The sequence below is a fragment of the Giraffa tippelskirchi genome, chromosome 6 (assembly GCF_054371585.1).
Source record: "Giraffa tippelskirchi isolate mGirTip1 chromosome 6, T2T-mGirTip1v1.2.pri, whole genome shotgun sequence".
Classification (NCBI taxonomy): Eukaryota; Metazoa; Chordata; class Mammalia; order Artiodactyla; family Giraffidae; genus Giraffa; species Giraffa tippelskirchi.
In genome coordinates, this window is record NC_137280.1 from 102,497,121 (window position 1) to 102,524,849 (window position 27,729).

Genomic DNA, 27,729 nt, shown 5'->3' on the forward strand with positions numbered 1-27,729 from the left:
GTCCATGGGGTTGCAAAGAGTCGAACATGACTGAGCTACTTCACTTTCAAACGTCATGGAAACAGATTCACTATGTACAAAGCATAACATTACCATTAAATCAAATTTGATATATCTGAAAAAGCCCAAAATACTGTAATTTCAGGGGGAAAATTGTCAGATTCTTTTGTCTCCAATTCTCATTCTGACAAAAGTGTTTTTACCCAAAGGTATCTTTACCCAAGTCTTTATCAAAGTATCTAGAAATTTTTTACCTTTCAACTAGATCTCTTCAAATATAGCATGTAGTTTTACAATATCCACAATGCTATGTGTAAGAATTGCCTCCGGTCCAAGTGTCGTTTTAGGACATCAGCCATCCTGAGGAGGCGATCTGTCAGAAAGATCGCACAGGGAGGGATATCAGTGCCCCTCTGGACCTGCCTCTGTTTCCTCGGTTTTCTATTTACATCGCTGTTGCCTTGGAACATGAAGCTTCAATTTTTTAAAAATAGGGGAATGAGAAAAAAAAAAAGGTGTTTTTTTTTTTTTTTAACTTATCTCCAGGGAGTAATGGGGAATTCTCAACTTACCACGGAGCTCTGAAGAGATGAATCTTAGAAGCAGAAAGCTGTCTTCTTTTTTCTTACCAAAAAGGACTCCTATGTGGTTATAGACCCAATTGTCTCAATTAGATCTCTATTCCCTAGAATCAACGGCCAACCAGCAGGTCACTGTTGAAATAAATTGTTTCTAAGGTGTGTTCCGGGTAATTCCCATTTCCTTGAATTAACTTTGAAGTTCCCTGAAAGAAACAGCCATCAAAGAAGTATATTTGTTCTCTCATCCACCTGATCAAACCCACATCAGAGGTGCAGGTGTGTGACATGAAAGCACAGGATATCCCAACTCGGTAACTGGCAAGAACAATGCCTTCTGTATACTACTGGCAGAATGGGAGTACAATACGTATTTGTGAATTGACTCACTGATACAGGACACCGCATAGGTATTCATGTCTTTAAAAGATGGATGGCCACTGTTTTCTCTTACAAAATTGCTTCCTCATTCAGCTTTCAGCCCTTCAGGTTGCTCAGGTAGGTCAAAGAGAAACTGGTTTCCTTGCATGGAATCGGCATTCTCCTGAGGTAACTCCATTAGACTGAAAAATGTTAACTACATTAAGAATGCACAAGATGAATATCTCTTCTGGTTTGCCTGTTACAGTGCACATTTAAGCCCACTGCAGGATAATTATTCATAATGCCTTCATTTACTTTCAAAAGTGTCCTAGTTTGGATAATTGATTATATGATCACCCTAATGAAGATCTTTAGTAAGATCAGTCTGTGGTACTCGCTCAGTGACAATGACTCCCCATTCCTCTTCCCTTTGGTTTAACCAAAACTCAGGACCCACAGATCAAGAGGAACTCCATTTTGGAATACTTAAATGCTTCTCCATGTCCATTATAAACCATTTACTTGTTACTATACTATTTTAGTAATGCCCAATTTTAATGGATTCGATTTATATATCTTCTTCTCTTCCCTATAAAAGAAACAAGAGCAATGCATTTTTCTGAAGCAAAAAGAAAAGTGGCCATAACACAAGAAACAATAAACATATAATATTTTTTTCATTAACAATCCAAACACTACAAAACATAGAATATACAACTTAAAAATGGAAATACAAATTAATGAAAAATGGGGTACATGTCATATTAGCAATGCAAAAGACCAGCTTAAGCATAGTTTCTCTAAATCAACAATTAATAAAAGGAAAGTGCCCTTTTCTCAAATATGCACAAAAATATTTCGGTCACTTCTAGGGAAAAGTTAATCAAAATTTTCTGCTAATTCTATATTACAGCATGTATTACTAATGGCTTACAAAACTTAAGCATCATCTTACACCTAACATTTACAACCTTTTCCAATCATTAGACACCCATTCAATTCAATCTGTCAAAAATAAAATTATTTCATTTCTGTATGTATGAAATAATTATTGATATGTTATGGATCTCAAGTGGTGAATGTGTATGATTGGGACAGTGATCAGAATAATGTCATGGATCTAAAATGGGCCGAGAAACAGAGAAGCATCTCTGTCTGGCACATTTGTGTATTCATTGTTGCAGTAATTCTATTACCTCTAAAGTAATTCTAAATGTACATTTCCTCATCCTACAAAAAAAAGTCCAAAGTTTTCATAAGTAAATTTGCTCTGCACCTCTAGAGTTTATTCGGAGTCTGTCCAGTAATGTCACTTGACAGAATGTTTCCTGCTGGGTTCCTATTATCCTCACAATAATGAGTCCTGCTGAAAAAAGTTAAACAATAAGGACTCAATGAGATGGCCCTTTTCTTCTATGTGTTGAGCATGTGACACTTTAATGCAGTAAATTTCACGGTAAACTGCACAATCCCAGGTACAACTCTATGATGCAAATGAGAAAGAAAATATTTAAATTTTAATTTTTCAAGCAACAATACCAACATCCACTGCAACCCATGTCTCTGAAAGAGTCCTGCACGGTCATGCTTTTAGCCAAGATTTTACAGTAAGTCATGCTTCATGGATGCAGTTCTAATACTAACAAAAATGGGAAATCACATTGATATCTCCTTCTGAGCCACCTGTATAAGAAGGACCTATGGTCAGTTAGCCTCAGCTTTGAGCTTTCTGGTTCATGGCCAACAATTGCCTATGAAGCAGATTAACATTCACATAGGGTGGCAAACTTGAGGATGGAGAAGAACTGACTGCAGTTATGGAAAGGGGTCCAGTGGCTACCCAGTGGTCTTTGGTGTCATTCACTGCTGGTGCTGCTGCTGCTGCTGCCACCATCCTTTTGCTTGGGGGAGGATGAACTGTCTCGAACTGGCAACAGGTCATAATGGCAAGGGATGTGACTGTTCTTTGGGAGGTCATATGGATCCTGGGTGCGATGCCCATTATTGCTGAATATTCCTTGGACAACACTCACTGTAGGTTCTGTGATAACCAGGGACACATAAATTGATAATGGAAATTTTAAAAATATACAATGTGGCATTTCATGCAAGTATCAAACACACCAGAGGAACGTTCATAAAAATATAAGAAAGTATTTTAAAAAACAATCCTTGTATAATCCCACAGAGGTGACTACTCTGTGGTTGGTAACCCACTGACACTTACAAATGATGTTCAGAGCAAAGGGTGACTGTGTGGTTGGGATGAAGACATCAAAGGAATATAAAGAAACCCTGGACATGAATCACTGTCTGCAAAACCTGGGAGATAATCTAGTCCAAGCCCCTTCCTGTACAGGTAACAACAACAAGGTCCTTTGGTGATCACTTGATTCATGGAAACGAGTAACAAGTTCACAGCTTTAGGAGCCAGGATTTAGGCTTTCAGTTGCGTTCCTATCTCACAGTGGTGGGCTTAGGGGACAATTCAAAAGGGATCTGCTGCTCCCTTCCAAAAATAAATTTAGTTCATCCTGGTTTCCATTTTAAAAAGCTGTCTTAAAACTTTAAAAAGAGCTACATATCTTTCTGTGACATTTCTATGGCATAAAATGAATGACTAGTGACTAGCGTTAAATAAGTCACTTCATTTACAAGTACAGTTGACCCTTGAACAACTCAGGGTTAGGAGTGCTCCACACATAAACCCAACCCACCACAACTGAAAATCCACAGTTAATTTTAAAACTGGCCCCACTATTTACCATCTCACATCCTTGGATTGAACCAACAGAAGAATGCGTAGAAGTGTAGCATTTACTAGTGAAAAAAATCCGTGTGTAAGTGGATTCATGCAGTTCCAACCCATGTTGTTCAAGGATCAACTAGAATAGAGAATTTTTTTAGGTTCAAATCATAAATACTGGGAAATATATGGAGAAAGAAAAATGAAAATATAAAGCTCTACTATCTAGCCCAGGATAGCTCTGGTATGTTTTAGCTTTCCTCAAATGGATGTGCAAGGGGCAATCAAAATAACTCTAATATTAATTGAATTCTTATTAATTTGTGTCAGATTCACAGCTGGGAATATTACTGATCTATTAGACAAATATAAAAGTAAATTGTTAAAATTCTGCTAAAAGCATTATATTGGAATAATGGATGCAACCAGGAAATGGAACCATCTGTTTAATCCACTTGAACCATTTGTTTTGGCTAACTCAACATATTAGCTAATATGATACATATGCTGTTCCACATGCATGCTAAAATATTCACTATGGTTACAAAACAAAAGATGGATAACCAGGGAGGTAAGAAAAAAACCTACTTTGACTTTTCGAAATAGTATTTTTCCTGGAAAGTTCATTTGACACCAACTAATGTGATCACCATAAACACAGGCTGAATTTAAAATACAGACCATTATTTCCAATAAAATGTATATGAACTGCAACTACTGAATTCTCAAGGACTTTAAAATTGTTTCAAAAGAATATTCCCATTCACTAGATTCTTTCTTTGGTTAAGAAAACTTACCAACTTCATAGACATTCTTGTTGGCTGAAGCTGAGTTATTGATCTCTGCATATGGGGAATCTCTCCGTGCTGGTGACTTCATCTCCACATAACCACACTCTGAGTGTTTGGGAATAAGGACAGGTGGGTCTTTAATAGTGGCGTATGGGTTTTCAGAACTGCTTAGGGAGCAGTTACTTGAATTATATTCAGAATGCTTTCCCAGGTCTGTGAAGAGAGATAGAGGGGTGAAAAGCAAATGCTATTTCATGGGCAACGTCATTTATTTTCTTGGCGATTAATTGACTTGGACAGATTACTTCTTTTTCTTTGCACCTAGTTTTCTATCATTTCTAACAATGAAAAGAATACTATCCATTTTCCACTTGTTTTGGAGAAAATCTGCTATAAAATTACCCATCCACAAGGTAATCTTGGCTCCTCTCCAAGGTGAGGATCAGTGTAAACATCATGGATTTGATTTCATTTTCCAATTCTTTGAGACCCCATGGACTATACAGTCCATGGAATTCTCCAGGCCAGAATACTGGAGTGGGTAACCATTCCCTTCTCCAGGGGATCTTCCCAACCCAAGGATCGAACCCAGGTCGCCCACATTGCAGGTGGATTCTTTACCAGCTGAGTCACCAGGAAATCCCCTTTTATTATCACACTCAAATAAAATTAATTCCACTCTATTTTACTAATAGTCTCTGAATCCTCAAAGGCTTTGATCAAGACCCCATATGTTGCTGGCTCCAGGAGCACAAGGAGGTTCTATTTTGATGGTGAGGAGGGCACCTGTGCTGTAAGGCTTCCTCGTAAAACCTCAGGTCTGGGCATATGAAGTTATTATTCAAATTCTTCTCAAAAAGCTGGCTTCAGTGAACATGTAACCAGACTGACTTCTTCCTTTTTTCCCTGCTACTTCCTTCTTCATATTTCTCTCTCTCCATAAGCCATATTTCTTTGAGGGGAATTATGCATGTTTTCCCAGCAAACTGAGATCTTGGTTCTCTAAAACTTCTGCTCTAACAGGATCTACCTACGTTCACACCCTTGCTGGCAGTCCAACCTGGCTGTGTGTTTGTTGGAGTAATTTAGCACACTAACTGCCTTCCCAGGTGGCACTAGTGGTAAAGAATTCACCTGCTAATGCAGAAGACATAAGAGACGCAGGTTCGATCCCTGGGTCAGGAAGATCCAATACTCTTGCCTGGAGAATATCATGGACAGAGGAGCCTGGCAGGCTGTTGTCCATGGGGTCACAAAGAGTCGTACATGACTGAAACAACTTAGCACACACGTACCACAGCAACAATGCTACCTTTTCTCTACTGTGCCAATTTTGCTGGTTCAACAAATTATTTCTGTCTCTGAGATTAAAAAATATTTTAAATTGTGATTCTGATAAATGTATTTCTTCTGCAAATTCAGGCAATACCTTTCAAGGATTTTCCCATATAACTTCTGTCGAGTCCAAAAGCGCCTGTGACAAAGGAAGAAAAAAAGCATCCAGTGAGAACTGAAAGGAAGAGAAAAAAAAAAAAAGAAAGAGAAAACCCATCTAATACTCTCAAGTCACTGGAGCATGATGGTTCGGGCACCCACAGTCTCCCCACTGCAAGAAATAACCAAGGCTGCTGTTTTCCAAACCTTGACACCAGATCACTTGGGCCAGATGTGTCAGAACTTCAGAGTTAACAAAATGTTATGTATCGTCCTGAGCATTCTCCTGCCTGTTTCAGTGGCTTGGGAAAGGCTGGTCAACATGAGGTAGACATTGAGGAACCAATGAATCCATAAGGTTGACTTGATTCAAGGTTGCTCAGTGGAAAGGACACAGCCAGGCAGACCTGAGACAACGGACTGGGACTTCATCACTTGTTAGCTGCATGACTTTACGCAAGACGTTCAACTTGATGAGCCTCAATTCTCATATCTCTAAAACAGGGAAAACACAACTCACCTTCTAAGCCTCACAGGGTTGTTGTGAATATAAAGTGAAACAGACCATATGGAAAGGCATTGTAAATGCTGAGGTGTCAATATAGATGTCAGTAATTTTTTAAAAAATGGATTTTGCTGACATATACCTGATTTATGATGTGTCAGTTTTTGTGGTAGAGCAAAGTGATTCAGTTATACATATATTCTTTTTCATTATAGGTTATTATAAGATATTGAATAGTTTCCTCAAGAATCTGCCTGCAATGCAGAAGACCCAGGTTTGATCCCTGGGTTGGGAAGATCCCCTGGAGAAGGGAATGGATACCTATCTACTCCAGTATTCTTGCCTGGAGAATTCCATGGACAGAGGAACCTGGTGGGCTACAGTCCTTGGGTTCACAAAGAATCAGACACGACTGTATGATTAACGTCTGCACTTTCCCTATACAGTAGGGCTTTGTAGTCTACATATAATAGTTTATATCTGCTAATCCCAGACTCCTCCTAATTTATTCCTCGCCCCACCCTCTTCCCCTTTTGGTAACCATAAATTCGTTTTCTATGTCTGTGGGTATATTTCTGTTTTGTAAACAAGTTCATGTGTATCATTTTTAAAGATTCCACATATAAGTGACATCATATGGTATTTGTCTTTATCTGATTGATTTTCTTCACATAGTATGATAATTTCTAGGTCCACCCATGTTGCTGAAAATGTAGTATTTCATTCTTTTGATGGCTGAATGGTATTCCATATGTAGTATATACACATGCATACCACATCTTTATCCATTCATCTGTCGGTGGACATTTAAGTCTCTTCCATGTCTTGGCTATTTGAATAATGCTACTATGAATGTGGGGGCGCATGTATCTTTTTGAATTATAGTTTTATCTGGATATATGTCCAAGAGTTGGATTGTTGGATCACGTGTGCATGCATATGTGCACAGTTACTTCAGTGGTGTCTGACTCTTTGTGACCCCATGGAGTATATCCCATCAGACTCCTTTGTCCATGGGATTTCACAGGTAAGAATACTAGAGTGGGTTGCCATGCCCTTCTCCAGGGCATTCTTCCTAACCAAGAGATTTAACCCACATCTCCTGTGTTGGCAGGCAGATTCTTTACCACTGAGCCACTGGGGAAGCCCTGTTAGACCATATGGTAGCTCTATTTTTAGTTTTTTAAGGAACTTCCATACTGCTTTCCATAGTGGCTGCACCAATCAATTACTATAACATGTCGTGTGTCACAATACCCTCAGCGGCAGTCTATCTATAAGCATTCCAGGGTATCTACAATTATTCTTTAATAGAATGTCATGGATTTAGATTAAAAACAGAAAGTAAAGTGGTAACTTGTGATGAATATTCAAATAACTATGAGAAGGGTAAGGAAATTATTTCCCTGCATGGCATGTCTGTATGTAATTTTCTTAGAGTGATATTAAACTCAAGTTCAGAGGGTGATATTCCCTGGGGATACCCATCTGTGGAGAAAGAGGGAGGATCCCTGAAAGAGAGAATGTGTGTCTACTATCAATTGTCAGAGGACAGGAGACAGGGATGCTTACTTTCTGAGGTGCACTCTCTTGAGTCTGGAATGTGAAGTCTAACCAGGCAAGCTCCCAGATGGTGGGAAAGCCACCAAGTTGTTCAGGAAGACAGGATAAAAGGATGCGGAGTGAAGAATTCGTCTTACCATAAAGAGATCTGGCCTTTGTCCGTGGTTCCTGAGAGGTGATCTCTAAGTCCTTGGAATGTCCTGCCCAATATGAGTGTTTCTTTTACCTGGGGGCCTGGACAGTCTAACAAAGTGATTTATATGCGGGGGTTGAGCCACTTGGTATCAGCTCACTCTCCAGACGGACTGAAGACTAAAGTCAACCAGATGGACAGTCAACCATGTCTCTGTGACCAAGCCCCCATAAACTCCCTAGACAGCGACGCTGAAATGAGCTTCCCTAGTTGGCGACAACTTCTGTGCACTGTCACACATTGTTGCTAGGAAAAGTTAGCACCATATTGGGGGCAGGAGGAGAAGGGGACGACAGAGGATGAGATGGTTGGATGGCATCACTGACTCGATGGACATGGGTTTGGGTAAGCTCCAGGAGTTGGTGATGGACAGAGAGGCCTAGCGTGCTGCGATTCATGGGGTCGCAAAGAGTCGGCCACAACTGAGCGACTTAACTGAACTGAACTGATGATCCCACTGGAAAAGGACAACTGGAAGTCTCACACTGTGAACTTTTCTGGACTCTGCTCCTTGGGATTTTAATCTGTATCTTTTTGCTGTGATAAACTGTAACCATGAGTGTAACAGCTTTTAGTGAGTTCTGTCTTTATAGTAAATTACTGATCCCACAGGCAGTCTTGAAGACCTTCAGATTTGTAGTTGGTATCAGAAGTGAGGGTGCTCTTACGGATTCCTGGACTTATTATTAAAGTGCCCCCAGGAAGACAAGTAGTGGCTGTGGCCTGAGAGCAACCTAATCAAGGATGTCTACATTACCCTTTGCCTAGTTCTCTTGGCCATCTCCAAGCTGTGGTAAAGTCTTTTTAAATGTCCATCTTGATCTTAGCTGTGGAAGGTCTAGCCTTCCCCAAGGGATGAAAGCAACATGGGGTGGATAACAAATTAGGGAATAAGAGTGGGGCTATGAGATTAGCCATGCTTGGGAGATTCCCTCTCCTCTGCCCTGCTTGATCAGGGTGCAGTTTTAACAAGGGAGCAAGTGGGCTTTCTCATAAATTCCCATCTGTCTCAGTCTCTGAATGGGTGTTTTCAAATGCTCAAATTAATTTACTTCATACAATAAGCCAGAACATGATCCTTATCTCTATTTTTTTGTGTTTTTGTTGTTCAGTTGTGTCTGACTCTGCAACTCCATGGACTGCAGCACGCCAGCCTACTCTGTCCTCCAACATCTCTTGGAGTTTGCTTAAATTCATGTCTCTTGAGTTAGTGAAGCTATCCAATCATCTTATCCTCTGCTGCCCCCTTCTCCTTCTGCCTTCAGTCTTTCCCAGCATCAGGGTCTTTTCCAATGAGTCAGCTCTTTGCATCAGGTGGCCAAAGTATTAGAGCTTTAGCTTCAGTATCAGTCCTTCCAATGAATATTCAGGGTTGATTTCCTTTAGGATTGACTGGTTGAATCTCCTTGTAGCCCAAGGGACTCTCAAGAGTCTTCTCCAACACCATAATTCAAAAGCATCAGTTCTTCAGCACTCAGCCTTCTTTATGGTCCAACTCTCACATCCGTACATGACTGCTGGAAAAACCATAGCTTTAACTATACAGTCCTTGATCAGTAAAGGAATGTCTCTGCTTTTTAATACTCTGTCTAGGTTTGCCATAGCTTTTCTTCTAAGGAGCAAGGGTCTTTTAAGTTCATGACTACAGAGACGATTTGCAGTGATTTGGGAGCCCAGGAAAATAAAATCTGTCACTGTTTCCATTTTCTCCCCTTCCATTTGCCATGAAGTGATGGGACTGGATCTCTATTTTACAAATGAACAAATCAGTCTTGAGAGGGTGACTCCAAGTGTCATACCACAGAACCAGGAATTGATTTCAGGGCCTTTGCGTCAAATTCTGGGCTCTTTCAGACAGCATCACAACTTTTCCATCATTTAAAACACTACACACTTCATTATCCATAATGAGCCATAGTCTGTTCTTTGTAAGAGAAGACTTTTTCTACACCACAACTTCACAGGGATATTAAATGCAGAATTACTTTTGGATGGGAACAAACCAAGGAGATCCAGAATTTCCAATGAAGATTTTATGTTCCTAATAATCAGTCCCTTGGGTCTCACTGAGACAGAAAGCAGAGAAATTTATATGTGACCATTACAGTGACTGTGTATTCTGGAATCAGGACAAATTCCATTAAGTGGAGATGGAATGAGAGAACTTTTCCATCATTAGTGCTGGGTGGTATTTTACTAGTATCGATTCATGTACTTCTTTGAGCTAGATTATTAACCTCCCTAAACTTAAATGATTTCACCAATCAGTATAATGTAAATCTGGTATATAAATAATTTTACTGTGAGTGTATAGAAGTACACATCCTATTGATAATGTTAGTGAAGAATTCAGATAAAAGCTAAGAATTTGAACTTATTTTCTATTTCCACAGTAATAGGGGATTCCAGAGCCCACACATGGTTCCTGCAAGTGGCTTAGATGAACTGACATCTAAGGTGTTCGCAGAAGGATCAGAGTGGGAGTGGGCAGAAGGCCAGCTATGAGACCCAGTTTTACCATCTTCCTTCCATGAAATCTTAGATAAGAGTTAACCTGTTTCTTCCTTTATAAAACAAGATTTGTGAAAGGGCCCCCACAGTGGGGGGGTGCCAGATTTAGCAAACAAAAACATAGCAAGTTCAGTTAAATTTGAATTTTAGAGAAACAACAAATAATTTTCTGAATAAGTGTGCCTTGTGCGATACTTGGGATATACTTATCCAACAATTATTTGTTTCTTATCTGAAATTCCAAATTAATGGGACTTCCTTCCAACCTTATCATTAAATAAATACATATGAAAGGGTTTGCTTTCAATACATAGGAAAGTGCCCATTAGACACTGCACCCCTGTTAGTTACTATGTGGAGCTCCTCCCTGAGAATAAGAATATACCACACGCTCAGTGGGGAGTCACAGCAGTTATTTAAGGGGAGTCACCCCAGGCCCTCTGCAGGAGGACCCTGAGGTTAAAACAATTCTTGTCCTAGTACAACACTGTTTGTCCTTTCCACTCTCATCCCCTCTCAGGTGGACGGTGGCATTTTCCAGGAGCCACACCAAGTGTGAGATCACTCTTGATTGGACGCAGAGCAGATATGAAAATTCAGCTGACTTCTATTAAGCCAGATGTTATAAAAATGTTAAACAGTAGCCATTCTTCTCAGTAATTTGTTGTTGTTGTTTCATTTTGAAAAATGTAGTCATTTTTCACAAAAATGCATTTTATATTATCAGGAAATGAGACTGCTGTTATAATCAATAAATTAATAAATAGCCCTCAGATTTTATTTCTACTATGGCAAATATCAATAAATACAACCCATGTTAGTTAGGGGCTCTTGGGGATCCTTGATTACTTTTTTTTTTAATTAACTTATTTATTTTCATTGGAGGCTAATTACTTTACAACATTGTGGTGGGTTTTGCCATACATCAACATCAATCAGCCACGGGTGCTATATGAAAGCGTTCTGATTCCCAGATGTTTGATAACCTCTGACTCACTATATTCCCACTGATATCTTCATTTTCTCACCTAAGAAAGGAAAGGGCCTCAAGTAAGGGTACCTCAGTTTGTGTATGTGTGCTAAGTCGCTTCAGTCGTGTCTGACTCTTTGCGACCCTATGGACTGTAGCCCAGCAGGCTCCTCTGTCCATGGGATTTTCCAGCAAGAATACTGGAGTGGGTTGCCATGCTCTCCTCCAGGGGGTCTTCCCAACCCAGGGATCGAACCTGTGTAGCAGAGAGCAAAGAGAAGCACACACACTGGAACCAAGCTGATGGTGTTCAAATCCCAGCTCCACCATATAATAGGCTTTGAGGACTTACACAACTTACTTAATCTCGTTATGACTCAGTGTCACAACTGTAGCAGGGAGATGATGATAATAACAATGGTACCTACAGCAGTACTTGTGAGAATTGAGTTGATACATGGAAAGGTGGAGTGTAAGCTATAAGCAGGCAGAGATCCTTGTCTCTTTATTGATGCCTGGTTCACAGTAAGAACTCAATAAATGTTGAATAAATAAAGCACTGAGGACAGTAAAAGCCCCACACAGGGATTAGGTGTAATGCTATGTCTTTCTTTTTCTGTGCCTATTTTCAACAGTTGCTTTGGCACTGTCATGAATCCCTGAGTGTTGGAAGTGACAGAAAGATAAAGATGCTGGGGGAGGTTGGGGGATGGAGAACTTGCCGAGCTCGTTGAGGTAGCCGCCATGTTTCCAGTCCGCGGGCAGTGTGCCTGTGTAATCTACCGCAGGGCCTCTCTTCCCAGGATTCACATTTTTCAGATTCACAAACAGTTGATTATTTTTTGACTGTTAGAAATATAAACAACAAAACGATTTAGAAAAGAAAATACAATATGGTGCAGCACAGTGTTACCATCTAGGGAAAGCAAGTCCATGGAGCGTATCACGGACTGGTCCTTGAGGATGAGGATGCACCAAGGGACAGAGGTGACTGCTTCTGACCTGGTGGGACTTAGAGGCAGCAGGAGTAAGTGCCTCTCAGCCCCAACCATTCCCTCCATCACCTTACTTCTTCATTTTAAGTTGTTGCTCTGTGCCAGTTAGGCCTCACTTGGATTTACATACATGGAACTTTGAACTGAAAAAAAATAATTTCTGAGCCTTCCCATCAAACACTGTATAATCATGTATGAGTCATTTTTAGCAGTTTTCTTAGCTATAAGCACGAAGATAAGATGATCAACTTTGCTCCCTCCCTGAATGGGAATGAGAACAAATGGTATGATAAATACCAAAGTCTCTGGAGTATATGAAGTGCTATTTAACTATAAGGTACTAAATTAAAATCTAGCTGGATTAATTTAATTGCAACTGAATAATTAGCTTGGTTTTCTTGTAATAGCGAGCTGGAATTAGACAGTGGAGATTGAAAATATAACTCGAGCACCATTGGAAGGGAGAAATGTTTGGGATTTCAGAGCACTCTGGAAGAGGCCTGGTGATGAGCTGGATGGGTCCAGAGGAGCTGCTCCAGCTTCTAGACAGCCCTGGGCCTCCAACCTCTTTGGGCCTCTGTAAAATGGGATAATCACTCAAGTCATAGGATTGGTATAAAGATTAAACAAATTTACATTTGTAAAATGACTAGAAATGCCTGGCACATAGTATTAGGTTGTTTGGTTTGGTAACTTTTTACCCACAAAACTGCAATTTCATATGGTTCGATCAAAATAAATAAATGCATATTATTATTGTTATCATTACCCAAGTACAGGTGGCCAGGAAAGGGCACTAGAAGGTGATCACAAAAGACAAACCTGCCAGTTTTACCCAGGCCGGAGTCTGCTATAGGTCTGCTGTGAGACATTATTTTAAAACCACATGCAATATTAGAAACATTTTCCAAAAGAAGTGCAATGGAAACAGTACAAGTTGCAGAGACAGAGAGACTGACTCACCTCACTGCAGCCTCACTCACAAGCTATGTTTGGAAGTGACTTAAGTTCCCCATTACTTAGGGCTTTTTTGTCAGTAAACTTGAGATCCTAACACACACCCACGGGATTGTTCGGAGGAATAAATGAGATAATTGATGTACGTATGTGGAATGGCAGCTGGCTAACAGGAGCCCTCAGGCGCGCCTGTTCCTTGCTCTTCCCCCGCCCACTCTCAGTGACTTGGACCATCTCCTCTTACCTTGGTGATCCTGTCCCTATTGTTGACGTGAGGGGACGCGGCACACTGGGTGAGCGTGTGGTAACTGGGATTGGTGAAGTAATGGCTGTTAGCATGTCCACCGCTGCCGTGAGGAAGGGTTTCTGACAACAAAGAAGGAAACGGTTAAGATGGCAGGCTCCTTAAATGTGTGTGGAAAAGAGGGAAGCAAAGCAACAAGAACAAGTGTTTGGACTGATTCCAGATCACAAGCGGGCTGAATCCCCTCCTGCCCAGCATGCTCAGCGAAGCCTGTGGAAGCGGCAGGCGCTTGCCTTTCTACCCACCTCCTGGAAAAGTCTGAAAGCATCCACCAACAACTGCTCTCTGCTCTGGGGCTTGTACAAGCTGAGAAGGCATTGCTTTGAAGCTTCTTCCACTGTAACTTTCCTCTGTGTTTAAACACTTGAGCTCTTGACACAATATTCTTTCTTTATATTTCTCTATCTACTTATCAGTCTATCTACCTACCTACCTACCTATCCATCCATCCATCCATCCATCCAACCATCCATCCATCCATCTATCTAACTGTGCCGGGTTTTAGCTGCGGCATGTAGGCTCTATTCCCTGATCAGGGATTGAGTCAGGCCCCCTGCATTGGGAGCATTAAGTCTTAGCCACTGGACGACCAGGGAAGTCCAGACAATACTCTGCACTAGAAACGCACCACTAAGTAAATCAGCTACTTTATGGATTCCCCCAGAATCACTTTATTTATAAACCTGAAACCCTTCACTGATTGCCCCCAAATTAATAAATACCTTAAGTTTCCAAATCCTTCACTTACATGAACCTTCTGAAGATTGAATGCATCACTTAAAAATTTACTTTTATGGGGTCTTGTGACAAAAAGGAAGATTCAGGGGTTTTATCAAAGAACAGCCTTGGTTCTTGCTAATCCCCCCAACTGTTTATGTAACTTGGTTGCTGTGTGGCTAATGATGTACATGGGCTCCAGGACAGGCTGGAGGGTGCCTGGGAAGAACCCAAGGCCAAAGACAGAAGACCTGGCTCTTTCTCTGATCTGCTCCATGACCTTGGTGAAATTATGGCCACCTCTTCCTCTCCCCTCCCTGTCCCCCACATATGACAACAGCTTGGGATCAGGTGTCCAGCAAAGCTCCTTCTAGGTTGACATTCCCAACATTTAAAGCAACCATATAATGAGCCCAATTTTAAATCTCTCATAGGAGAAAAGAGTGATGATTTTACCATTGGTGACACATAAAACACATCTCTCACAATGCATCTTCTCCAAACATAAAAGCTGCTCAAGGCTAATTGACAGTACCAATGGGCAGCACAGCCAAACACTTGGTTTCAAAGAACCAGGATGAAGCCTCACTTTTCATGGAGTGAAATGCCTCTAGCGAGTCCAGTCTCACCTGAAATGGCATAGTCTGCATTCATGACTCTCATGGCGGGGGTGTAGGTAACTGCTGGCATGCTCGATTCCTTCCCCTTCTGCTTGTGTCTATAAATAATGAACAATGCCAGGAGGAACAGAACAACTAGGACAAGAATGATGATGCCCGCGATGGCCCCGATCTGGTAGGAATCAGCGGGGAGAGCTGTACTGGTCCTGCTTAGGCTATTCAGATTCCCCACTATGATAACACCAGCTAGAAAAGGAAGAAAAGAGATGTGAGTAAGGATGACAATGTGCCGGACAAACATTTGATCTCTACTTACAAAAGTCTCCCACAGTGCTAATAAAGCCTGGATATTTTCAGTACATGAAATTTTCATTTGGAAACTTTTGAAAACAGAGCAGGAAGGAAAAACAAACATTCCTCATTTTCAGACGTTGGTTTGTCTGTGTCCAGAAGGAGGATTCTCTAAGGCTCAAAAAAAAAAAAAGAGAGAACCCAAAAATTCAACAGTAGGGTTTGGGAGTGTCTCCCAGATTTTTGATTAAATGCTTAGACCAGAAATTAGTTGGGGATAACAATTTATCTAATTTTTATTGTTTTTTATTTATTATCCAGCATTAAGCTTATCAATGGCTAAATCAAGTCCCTAACTTAATATTATGTCTCTCCTTAGCATTTCTAAGAGGAAAGTAATTTTCCTTCCAATTAAGAATAAGTGCATTATAAATCTAGTCCAAGATCAGGATCTGTCTGGTCCTAATTTCAATAGGCCTTTTACATCAGAAAATATATTCTATGCAGAATTTTCTATGACAGAAAGATCTGTCCCAATACCAGGTGACATCACCTAACCTAAAACTTTACTTATTAAAATTCAAAATTTCGCTTTACATAGTTCTCCCTCAAGTTTCATCAAGTGAAGACACAAATGATATGAGCTGCGAGTCAAGAAACCTGGCATCTAAAAAAACTGATTCATACACTCTGAACTTTCCCTTAAGCTCCTAGGCTGCAGTTTCATCATCTGTAAAAGAGGAACCCGGCCTCCATGAAGGTTCTTCCAGCTCAAGTGTCCCTATGACCGTATGATTCTAAATGCTGGAACTTCTTATAAGACAACCTGCCTTGAAAGGAAGAGCACCAAGGCCAGTGTAGTGTGATCACAATGCACAATGCATTGTAACAATGATGTGACTGTGGAATATAATGTCAGACTTTTATGATGGCCAAGTACAAATCATGAACATGTCAAAGTTATTTTATGAAAGAAAGTTAAACACAAATACCCACATAGTTTACAGTTTAAGATAACTCCACTTACAAGAATTTTATGAAATTTCTATATGAATTTTTTAAAGCCTTTATCACCTGCATGTTTAAGACCGCATGCACTAAGAGCTCTCATGCTTCAGAACCATCTTTCTCAGGGGCGCCATCTACCCCAGAATCAGAATTGCCCAAGTAGGACTGATTATGTTTACTGTATTTCCAGATGACTGTGCCACACATCCTAGTTAAGAACCACGGGCGCAAGTTTCTTAAAAAGCTAAACATGCAACCACCATACAACCCAATCCTTCTACTCCTATGAACTTGCCCAAAAGGCCACAAAGACTTGAAACACTATTGTTCACAATAGTTTTATCTGCAGTAGCCCAAACTGGAAGCAGTCCAAATGTCCATTAACAAGGTGAACGGATGGGTAAACAAATTATGGTATAACCACGCAATAGAATATTATTCAGCAACAGAAAGAATTGAAGTATTGAGATACACAACAACATGGTTCAATCTCAAAATAATTATGCTGAGTAAATAAAATCAGATGAAAAAGAGTAGAGTATTGTTCCATGTATATGAAATTCTAAGAAATGCAAACTAATCTCTAGTGACAGAAAGTAGATCACTTATCACCTGAGACCTAGAGAATAGTGGTGGTAGGGAGCAGTATGAGGAAATTTTGGGGGGTGACGATATATTCATTATTTTTATTGTGGTGATAGTTTCATGGATGTATAGATATGTCAGATTTTATCAAGTGGTATTCTTTGTTTTTTACATATGTGTTGTATTGGGCTGGCCAAAAAGTTCATTCAGGTTTCTCTGCACACTGTTATGAACTTTTTGGCCAACCTAATATACACACACACACACATATGTGTGTGTGTATGTGTATATATGTGTGTTTATACAAAGTATAATTATATATGTGTGTGCTGCTTTTTTACAGCTAATTATCTCTCAATAAAGCTGCAAAAATTGAAAGCACAGTGGAAAAGTCATGAGCTTTAGAAATCCTAATATATTCTACTATAGATATTAATATAGGTAACCTTGGGCGAATCACTCAACGTCTTTGAGCTGCAGTGTCCTCATCTGAGTGATCATCCTTGACTAGCACCCTTACCTTGATCACATCGTGCCCCCTTCCATCCTGGGCTGCAGTAACAGGTCCCGGTGATGTGGTCACAGGTAGAGTTGTTCAGACAGTCACATATCTGGCGACAGCCATAGCCATATGTTCCTGCAGGGCACTCTGAGAAGGAGATGAGAGTCCAGTATAGCTCTCCAGCCTTGGGAACCTGGGGTAAGGGTCTCACTGTATGATCTGGTATGCCTGGAGGCCAGCCCTTTCAGGGGATCCCTGTCCAGGGAGACCTACAGCTAGCTGGCATTCCCTGAGTCACACTGGGACTCTAGAGGCCAGGCAGCAACGGACTGGAGACTGAGACTCTCATCCCAGCTCTTGGCTCTTCCAGAGTCTACATACCCTCCTCCTTGATGGAGGTTTGTAGAAAGTCTGAGGAATCCCAATAGAACTGATGAAGATCATCATTAAGGGCAATCTGAGATGACGCCACCAAGCAAAACTATGGGATAAAAGGGGACTACGCTGAAAAATATAAACTGGAGATGCTTCCTTGGGAAGATGTACATTTTACTGTAAGCTTTAAGATCTGCCTGAAGGCATATTCTGCCTTGGACTAGCTGGGAACAGGGAAGGAGAGAGAGGGCAAGTTTGTTAATTTTCTAGGTAAAAACTTCATTTACCAAGTGTGTGCTTGGTCGCTCAGTCGTGTCTGACTCTTTGGTGCCCCACGGGCTCCTCCATCCATGGGGATTGTCCAGGAAAGAATACTGGAGTGGTTTGCCAAACCCTCCTCCAGGGGAATCTTTCCAACCTAGGAATCCCACTGAGGTCTCCCACATTACAGGCGGATTCTTTACCGTCTGAGCCACCAGGGAAGCCCTCATTTACCACAGAAAGCCTCAGAATTTGGATTTGCAGGTTGAAGTCTGAGACACTAAAATAATGGGATTTTTATGATATAGTTGTGTAAGACTTAGGCATGAATTTCAAAGAATAGACTAGGCATGTTAAATGTAAAAATCGTGACAAAATACAGATGCTTTTTGTAAAATGAGCAGCAGGGGGCGATACACAATTATTATCAGAGTTCTCTGTCAGACACAGGGTTTCTGCTCACATACAAGCATTAGAAGTCTCCAAAAATTGGGACGTTTTAATTTGATGTTCAGAGTAATCATGGAAGTACTTTAAGATGTGCTTATTTAATAAGACTATAAACAATCTAGGATTTAAGTGAAAGTCAGTTTAGAGCCTATTCTGGTTTCCAGGTACATATACATGTGTATACATGTTTGGGGGGGCTTCCCTGATAGCTCAGTTGGTAAAGAATCCACCTGCAATGCTGGAAACCCTGGTTTGATTCTGGGGTCGGGAAGATCCGCTGGAGAAGGGGTAGGCTACCCACTCCAGTATTCTTGGGCTTCCCTTGTGGCTCAGCTGGTAAAGAATTCGCCTGAAATGCAGGAGACCTGGACTCGATCCCTGGGTTGGGAAGATCCCCTGGAGAAGGGAAAGGCTACCCACTCCAGCATTCTGGCCTAGAGAATTCCATGGGGTTGCAAAGAGTTGGACACAACTGAGCGACTTTCACTTACCTACTTACTTATACACGTTTAGACATGTACACACATAATTATATTGCAAACACAAAGCGGTGTGCAGGCAACTGTGCGACTAAGTACCTGTTTCATGGTTAAATGAACTAGCAGTGCAAAACTAAAATGGGGCCATCTTTGTCCAGGCTGATTCCTGAATATCACTCCTGGAATTTACTGCTGCTGTTGTTGCTGCTGCTAAGTCGCTTCAGTCGTGTCTGACTCTGTGCGACCCCATAGACGGCAGCCCACCAGGCTCCCCCGTCCCTGGGATTCTCCAGGCAAGAACACTGGAGTAGGTTGCCATTTCCTTCTCCAATGCATGAAAGTGAAAAGTGAAAGTGAAGTCGCTCAGTCGTGTCTGACTCTTCGCAACCCCATGGACTGCAGCCTACCAGGCTCCTCCGTCCACGGGATTCTCCAAGCAAGAGTACTGGAGTGGGGTGCCATTGCCTTCTCCAATTTACTAGATGCAGGATATGCATATATATTCTAGAGTTTAGGGTTTGGGCTTCCTAGGTGGTGCCAGTGGTAAAGAACCTGCTTGTCACTGCTAGAGACAGAGATGCATGCTTGATCCCTGGGTCAGGAAGATCCCCTGGAGAAGGAAATGGCAACTCAGTCTAGTATTCTTGCCTTGAGAATCCCATGAGCAGAGGAGCCTGGCAGACTACAGTCCATAGGGTTGCAAAGAGTCAGATACCACTAAAGCAGCTTAGTACGAGCACGATTCTCGAGTTTAGCAAATAAGATTGAGACAACCTGGCTGTCCATTGATGATATGAGGATCTGGGGAGGGAGCCTGATGGAGGGAGCATGATGCTTTATTGCCAAAGCCCTGCCGACCTTTCCAGGCAACAATGTCCCTACAACCATGTAATCTTTAGTCTTTCTCAAGAGCACATCCTCTGTAAGCAGGAAGTGTCCTGCACCTTTCCTGTCATTTATGATAAGAGAGTGAGCCTCATAAGCTCTAAGACCTGATTTATTCAATGTGAACACTCAATGAAAGTCACAGAGAAAGGAATAATAAACTACTCTGAAACACTAAGTCTAAGGCTAATGTTCTTACAGCTCTGGGAGCAGATGCATAGCTGGTGATAGAAATGGAAACATAAGGATGGGGAATTCCTGCACAGCATACTCTCCCTGAGTGGGAATTTTTACAAGAACAAAAAAATGAAGGCACTATATTGTCTGGAGGGCTGTTAAGATTAAGATGAGGAGTAGTTAGTGGAAACAGTATAAAAACACTATCAAGAGAAGGTCGTCAAAAGCATAGCCATGTTTGCACAGACTCACCCCCGCCCCTATAGTGGATCTGGCTCTGGGTTCCCAGCCCCTTTGAATGCACACTCCTCTTGGGTTCCTGTGGGCTTCTTTGGTGGCTCAGATGGTAAAGAATCTGCCTGCTAATAATGCAGGAGACCCAGGTTCGATCCCTGGGTCAGAAAGATCCCCTGAAGGAGGGCATGGCAACCCACTCCGATATTCTTGCCTGGAGAATTCCACGGACAGAGGAGCCTGATGGGCTACATCCATGGGGTCACAAAAAGCAGGACACGATTGAATAACTAATACACACACCTGGGTGCCCAGCCCCTCTGAATGCACATTCCTCCATTGTGAGATCAGGTTCTGCCTCTGCCATGAAGAAAACCTGACTGGCTCTTTTAAAGCTCTGAGCAGCCACGTTCCAAAAATAAGAAGGGGAGGAAGAGAGAGCCAGGATGAACAGATGGAAAACTTGAATACAGTCTTCATCCTTGTAGCCACATCCCCTCCACCCAGATCGCTGATCAGTTCCTGAGAAGAATTCTGAGGACAAAGACAGCCAGCAAGAATCCCAAGGTGGCCGGGTCTCTGGGAGGGGAAGTCAGCTGTGCTGGGAAGTGACCAACCATCAGCTCAAACACCCTCAGAGCTGTGGGTCCTGCCTTCACATCGCCAGCTATGTAGGAACACTGACTCTAGGGAAACAGCAGCACCCAGAGACGCTGCGCTCTCACACTCACTCTGCTCGCAGTGCTTCCCCATGAAGCCGGTGCGGCAAGTACACTGCCCGGAGATGTGGTCGCAGTCGGCTCCGTTTTGACACTGGCATACCAACGCGCAGTCCTTTCCGTAGAAGCCCAGGGGACATCCTGTGCAAGAAGGAAGGACAGCAGAGTCAAGAGGCCATCGAGGAGAAACTCAGCTCTGCCTCCAACGTGTTTGAATCTGAAGGATGCTGAGCCAGTAGAGAGAGAATAAAGATAGTAATGCAATCAAAGCTTCTTACAACAGCTTTTGTGAAGTCCCAAGTTGGAGCTGTTTGGAGGAAGCTTCCTGAGCAGAAGGCAGAACAGTTCCATGCCTGGGTTAGTTTAACCATCACTTGTATCCTGGAAGGCAGGCTTCTGTCTTCTTTTTTTTAAACCTTTTACTTTGTATTGGGGTATAGCCGATTACCAGTGTTGTGAGAGTTTCAGGTGAACAGCAAAGGGACCCAGTCATACACATCTATGTATCCACTCTCCCTCAAAGTCCCCTCCCATCCAGGCTGCCACACAACTTTGGGAAGATTTCCATGTGCTATACAGTAGGTCCTTGTTGGTTATCCATTTTAAATATAGCAGTGTGTACACGTCCATCCCAAACTCCCTAACTATTCCTTCCCGTCAGCAAACATAAGTTCATTCTCTAAGCCTTTGAGTCACTTTCTCTTTTGTAAGTCAGTTCATTTGTATTATTTCTTTTCAGGTAACACATAAAAGGTTTGGTGTCTTCTAAAAAAAGCATCCCATCAACCCCATGGACGTCTGGGGACATTTCTTATAGTTTTTTTTCTTTCACTCAACTATTAGAATCTTGGAGTCAAATTCCATGAACTGAACTGAGTACTTTTTGCTAAAATTGTCTACATGCTTCTACTTACAATACAGAAAGTCGCCAAGTCTGCTACTAGGCCTGTCTTCTGTATCTGTTACTAATTTAGATAATAGCATCTTCTGCAAAGATGTGTAGTAGAATTCTGAACTTAAAAAAAAAAAAAACTGTACTTCATAGGTGCATTGTTAAAAAAAAAAAAAAGCAAAGAGCCTTCTTACTGCTGCACAATTTCAAGACACAGACCACTGCGCTGAGGACATGCACAAGCCCTGCTGGCTTTCCTGGGCCAGCAGTGGCCCTGCAGGAGAGCTCAGGGCTCCCCGCTATCATGAAAGCATCAATGCAGGCTGTTTCCATGCATCACATGTGCTTTTTCTTATCGTGGTTTTAATGAAAGTTCACGTTTCAAGAAACAGAGGCAGAGTAAGGATGCCAGCAAGTGACATCATTGCTACACATCTATTTAGCACCTACCCTGTGCCAGATTCTTTTCCTACATCTTCTCATGAAATCTTTACAGTAGCCCAGAAACACAGGGATATTCTCCCTCTATAGAAGGGAATCGCGCCCATGTCACACAGCCAGCAAATGGTAGAACTGCAGGGCCACGATACAAACACAGGGAGGTCTGGCTCCAGAACCCATGTGCCTCCCACTAAGTTGTGCTACTTTTACTTTAAAAGGCCCTCTGATTGAAGCAGGTCCCAATTTTAGAATTACACACAATAAGTTTTAAGTACTTTTCTCTGAAGAGCTGAAAAACTTTCTATATATACAATCTTGGCAGAATATGCTTGAGACACCCTCCCTACTTGCCAATGCTTCCTTTCAAATCACAGCTCAAGGTCTACATCTCCTTCTAGAAACTTCCCAAAGACACGTTCAACGTATTCTCTAATTGTGTTCTCTAATTAATATTAAATAAGAATTGCTTAGGCTTCCCTGGTGGCTCAGACGGTAAAAGCGTCTGCCTACAATGCGGGAGACCCGGGTTTGATCCCTGGGTAGGGAAGATCCCTGGAAAAGGAAATGGCAACCCACTCCCGTACTCTTGTCTGGAAAATCCCATGGATGGAGGAGCCTGCTAGGCTACAGTCCATGGGGTCGCGAAAGAGTCGGACACGACTGAGCGACTTCACTTCACTTCAAGAATTGCTTAACTTCTGACCCATCTTCCTCAGCTAATTTTCGTGATGTGAAATTATATATTATTATCAATGATCACCATAATGCATGCTTTCTTGTCTTGCCTCCTTTATTCCATTGCAGACAAAAGGGCAGAGATCAGTCTCCCCCCCCCCCGCCCCCCACAGCGCTGAGCTGTGAATTCCTTTGTACATTATACCCTATAATGCTAACAGTCTCATAGAAGAAGAGATGGTGAGGACATTATGGGATATAAAATGGAAGAAAGAATGAGTGGTTCTTGAAGCATGATCCCTGACTGATATCACCCCCTGGAAGGGGGTTAGCAATGTGAATTCTCAGGTCCCACCCAGACCAACTGAATTAGACACTATGGGAGCAGGGCCAGTAGTCGTCTTTGTCCAGTCAGCCGGGCGACTCTGAAGCTCACTAAAATTCTAGAACCTCTGAATCGCTCTTCTCCCAGAGCACACATTAGGTCAGGCAGTGAGGCTTGCTGTCTTCACTTCGTTTCTAATCAGTGTCACTTATCTTAACCTTTGTGCTACTAGAACAACTGAGCCACATAAATAGGGCCTGGTGAAAGGAGAGAAGAGAAAGAAGCTGTTTCACCTCATGTTTCACCTCAGCGTCCTGATATGACACGGGGACAGCAAGCCTGGAACGTGGCAGCTCTTAACCACCCAGAGGAATTCAGACGTCTAGAGGTTACTGGGTGAAGAAACCCTCCAATGCCAGGAACCCTGGTGAGCTCAGCTCATCCATGTGCAGGGCAAGCCATGTCCCCAGGAGTGCCCCCCACCCCGACTTTTGGTGAGCCTCGGAAGGCGTGCCACTTACTCTGAGTGCAGTAGAGCCCCGTCCAGCCTGGAGTGCATTTGCATTCCCCATCGTAGGCGCTGCAGAAGGCCCCGTTGTGGCAGTTGCATGTGTGGATGCAGTTCGGGCCCCAATGCGCAGGAGGACAAGCTGAAAGCACAGCACAGCATGGAGAGCTCAGTGCGAGTCCCTAGGCTAGCACCCCACAGAGAGGATCCCCCCGCCTGACACAGCTTCTTCAGTGGACGGGTCAGCAGCGAGCATCAGGACTGACAACGACCGTGCTCCACATAGGGCTCAAACCCAGATGGCGATGCTGACAGCAACAGTGGCCATCATTATGATATGATACTCATTCACATGCTGCAGACCAAGGTGGGCAGAGCAAACATCATCCCAAGTTTACAGAGTTAGTTATTTAACAAACCCACACTGAGCACCTAGATATGCCCAGCACTGTGCTAGGTCCAGGGGAGATGGTAGATGACAAGGCAAGGTCCACAGCACCCTCTGAAAGTTTATATTTTTGTAGGGGAGGCAGGCAAACCAATCAGCCAGCCACCCAGCCAGCTAGTCACCCAGCCAGTCAGCCAAAAACATAAGGGCAGTAAGGACTATAAGAAAAAATAAAATAAGGAAATGGGGACAAGAATGATGGGAGCTATTCCTTTATGGGAGGTATCTCTGAGGAGAGGACATTTGAGTAGAGATTAGATGGGCAAAATGGTGTGACTTGAGAGAAGTACTCAAGGTCACATAATTCTTGTCTGTGATCTCTAAATCTGCACTTGTCACTCCACTCTAGAGTTGTCCCTAGAGGCTTGTTTTAAACATGAAGGTTCCTATTTTCATGTGAGAACAGATTTACTATAAAAACTCTTAATTGGAAGAAGCAGAACATAATCAAACTAAATTATTAGGGATCATTGCCTATCAAAGAGCAATGAGAACCTCAGATAAAGTAATGTAAGATTATAGAGTAAAACGATTTGCTTTATATTCATACCAATGCTTCAAGAACATAACTACTTAAAAGAAGGAACACTTACAATTTCTATATGGTTATCCAGTAGGGAACATGGCCCCCAAAAGATAATAAATAAATGTGAAGTAATTTAAAATAAGAAAAAAAAAATTCTCCCATAATTGTGTGTACCGTTTTTGCCCAAGAGCAAACGGAAAACAATAGCTGACACTTGAAGTCTGGAATGAATCTTTGAATGGCTTCTGAGTACAAGACCCTCATTTTGCAAAGGAAAATCATTTTAGAGAATAAGCAAAGTGCTACCTGTTTAGGTTCTTTCCAAGGCATGAGTTAGATTTAAATACAGGATCGTTACATAGAACTCTTAATGATGGCGGGGGGGGAAGCTACTTAAAAATTTAAAAAAATCTTTTAACTATTCATACATTATTTCTTGATTATTTAAATACTCATATTTTGATCCTAAAGAAATTGAAAACAAATGGAAATACATGGCTGACCAGTTGTTCCTAAACAAGACTTACGTTGAGAGCAGTCACTGCCAATCCACCCTGGGTAACACTGACAAGATCTGTCAATGGGGTTACAGGTTCCATTGTTGGTACAGGTACAAATTCCTGCACAGTTTTTCCCAAATCTGCCACTGGGACACACTGTGAATAAATCATAGGTCAGAAACTCATAATTACATCTCATCTCACAGAAGCCTAGACTCTTAGGATAGGAAACGACTTTAAAGGTCATCAACCCAGCTGTCCCTCTGCTAAGGTGCTTCCACTCAAGAGCATCCCTCATCCTAAATGGGCTCATTTTTGTAAACATCTGAAGCCAAGGGCCCCCATTAAGGCATCACAAACCAGGAGACATCACCACACTTTTAGAAATCTCCATTGGCTTCTCGCTCAGGGAATCAAAATCCTTCCTGATATTGATTTTTCATGGAAGCCTGTTTCCAATTAAAGCTGAAGAGCAGCACAGCTCAGAGAATAAAGAGATTGTGCTGGACTGGCAAGCCAGCTTTCCCCAAGCTCAAAGCCGTATTTACAGAAGCTGCAGACACAGCATACCAGGAGCCGCCGCTAGCTGCAAATGTGTCCTTTGGGAAGCCTGAGGACAGACTGCTTGGGGAGTGCTCACCACCACATATTTTTGCCAAAGTCTGTGTACCCTACCTTCATTGCAGAGGGCGCCTGTGAAGCCAGGCAAGCAGTCACACAGGCCTGTGATGTGGTGGCAGGGCCCACTGCTGTGCACACACTGCGGGCACGTCTGGCTGCAGCGATGCCCATAAAAACCGGGGGAGCAGACTGAAAACAGAAAGGAAATAGTTATCTTCCCTGAGACATGTTTCTCTCAGATTCCACATAAGGATCTGGTTCAAGTTTGGGATAAAAAAAAAATTATTTTTAGTGATACTGAGAATTTTCCAAGTATAAATCAATGACAAAAGGAATAAGGGCAGTTTTTAATAATGAAAAGAAGCTAGCAAACTCTGAATTGCTTGAGGGCAAGCAAATGTCTTAGTTCTCTTTATTTTCCCATTTATGGCCCCAATTAGCTTGACGCTTGGCACAGAACAGGGGCCCAAAGAATTTTTGTTGAGCAAATAAATGAGAGAAAGAAAATTCTAAATACTAGCAAGGCCCAAATAAATACTCACATGTTAATCCTTTATTCCTTAAGAGTCATTACTGGCAATAAATAGATCTATAGTCAGAATTGAAAGATTGTCCCTCCTCAAAATGGTTCAGGTTAATGATTGTGGTTGAAAAGTGAAGAAGCAAAATGCTTCATAATTAGGTTCTTCACAAGACATTATTTGGATTTAAGTGTAGAAAGACAGCATAGAACTCTTAGTACAAAAACTAATAATTAAAAAATGGAATAATTTATCTTATAATTAGTCATATATTCATTTTTTATTACATTTACTAAAAGATTTAGGGAAATCTTATGGATTCATACTCTCTAACTCAAAAATTCTATTGACCCATGTCATCAGTCCCTGTTTTTAACTCTGCAATCCTATTTTTCCCAGAGCACTGGCTTTCAGACTACTAGCAGGATGTATAATTTGCTGCTAGGTTTGGCTGATGTTGACTTCTGGTAATTGAGGTAAGGCTAATGCCAAAATGGGTGAATAAAACAGTTACAGGTCAATGGATTTCTGGAACACCATTTGCAAGATTTAAGGCAGGATCAAGAAACTGACGATGGTGCCAATGAGGCAATGAAATCATTACTGAGAAGAAATGGCTAGAGCCCCATCTGTTAGGTTAGTCCTGAGAGATGGAAAAAATGAAGCCTTTGGGGCAGGGCTTTGGAGCAAGGACAGCTCTGTAAAGGACAGGATGACCTATGCCACTCCTCTCTGCCCTCGACTGAAACAGATCATCTCTGTGAATTGAGAGATAATAATTTCGTACACGGTGATCAGAGAAGGGAAGATGGGAAGTGCTGGCTAACGAGACACTTACTTCTCTGACAAGTGGTGCCTCGGAACCCTGGCGCACACTCACAGATGCCGTCATCGGGGGAACAGGAAGCCCCATTTTTACAGTAGCAGGGAAGGGAGCAGTTGGGGCCCCAGCGGCCCTCAGCACACACACTGTCACAGTGGACACCTGAAACGAGGCACACGGGCAAGGCCGAGTGAGAGACTGTGAGGGCGGGCACCTCGGATGCTAAGTCAGAGACC

At 42.1% G+C, this 27,729-nt stretch overlaps 1 protein-coding gene across 6 annotated transcripts in view; it reads right to left on the reverse strand.

Moving 5' to 3' along the window:
- Positions 1–516: 516 nt before the first annotated feature.
- Positions 517–27,729, reverse strand: part of MEGF10 (multiple EGF like domains 10) — a 536,959-nt gene continuing 509,746 nt past the window's right edge. For 5 of the 6 annotated variants that reach the window (XM_081504085.1, XM_081504088.1, XM_081504087.1 and 2 more), the window contains 12 exons: positions 27,509–27,655; positions 26,204–26,338; positions 25,556–25,684; positions 24,068–24,196; positions 21,226–21,354; positions 17,652–17,780; positions 15,257–15,493; positions 13,851–13,972; positions 12,377–12,500; positions 5,908–5,952; positions 4,485–4,691; positions 1,590–2,982 (listed from right to left, as the gene is read on the reverse strand). In XM_081504085.1, coding sequence (XP_081360211.1) covers positions 2,798–2,982; positions 4,485–4,691; positions 5,908–5,952; positions 12,377–12,500; positions 13,851–13,972; positions 15,257–15,493; positions 17,652–17,780; positions 21,226–21,354; positions 24,068–24,196; positions 25,556–25,684; positions 26,204–26,338; positions 27,509–27,655 — 1,718 coding nt within the window. In that variant the 3' untranslated portion in view covers positions 1,590–2,797. Of the gene's footprint in view, positions 785–1,589; positions 2,983–4,484; positions 4,692–5,907; positions 5,953–12,376; positions 12,501–13,850; positions 13,973–15,256; positions 15,494–17,651; positions 17,781–21,225; positions 21,355–24,067; positions 24,197–25,555; positions 25,685–26,203; positions 26,339–27,508; positions 27,656–27,729 lie in introns of those variants that run through there. The other variant, XM_081504090.1, reaches the window with a different exon arrangement.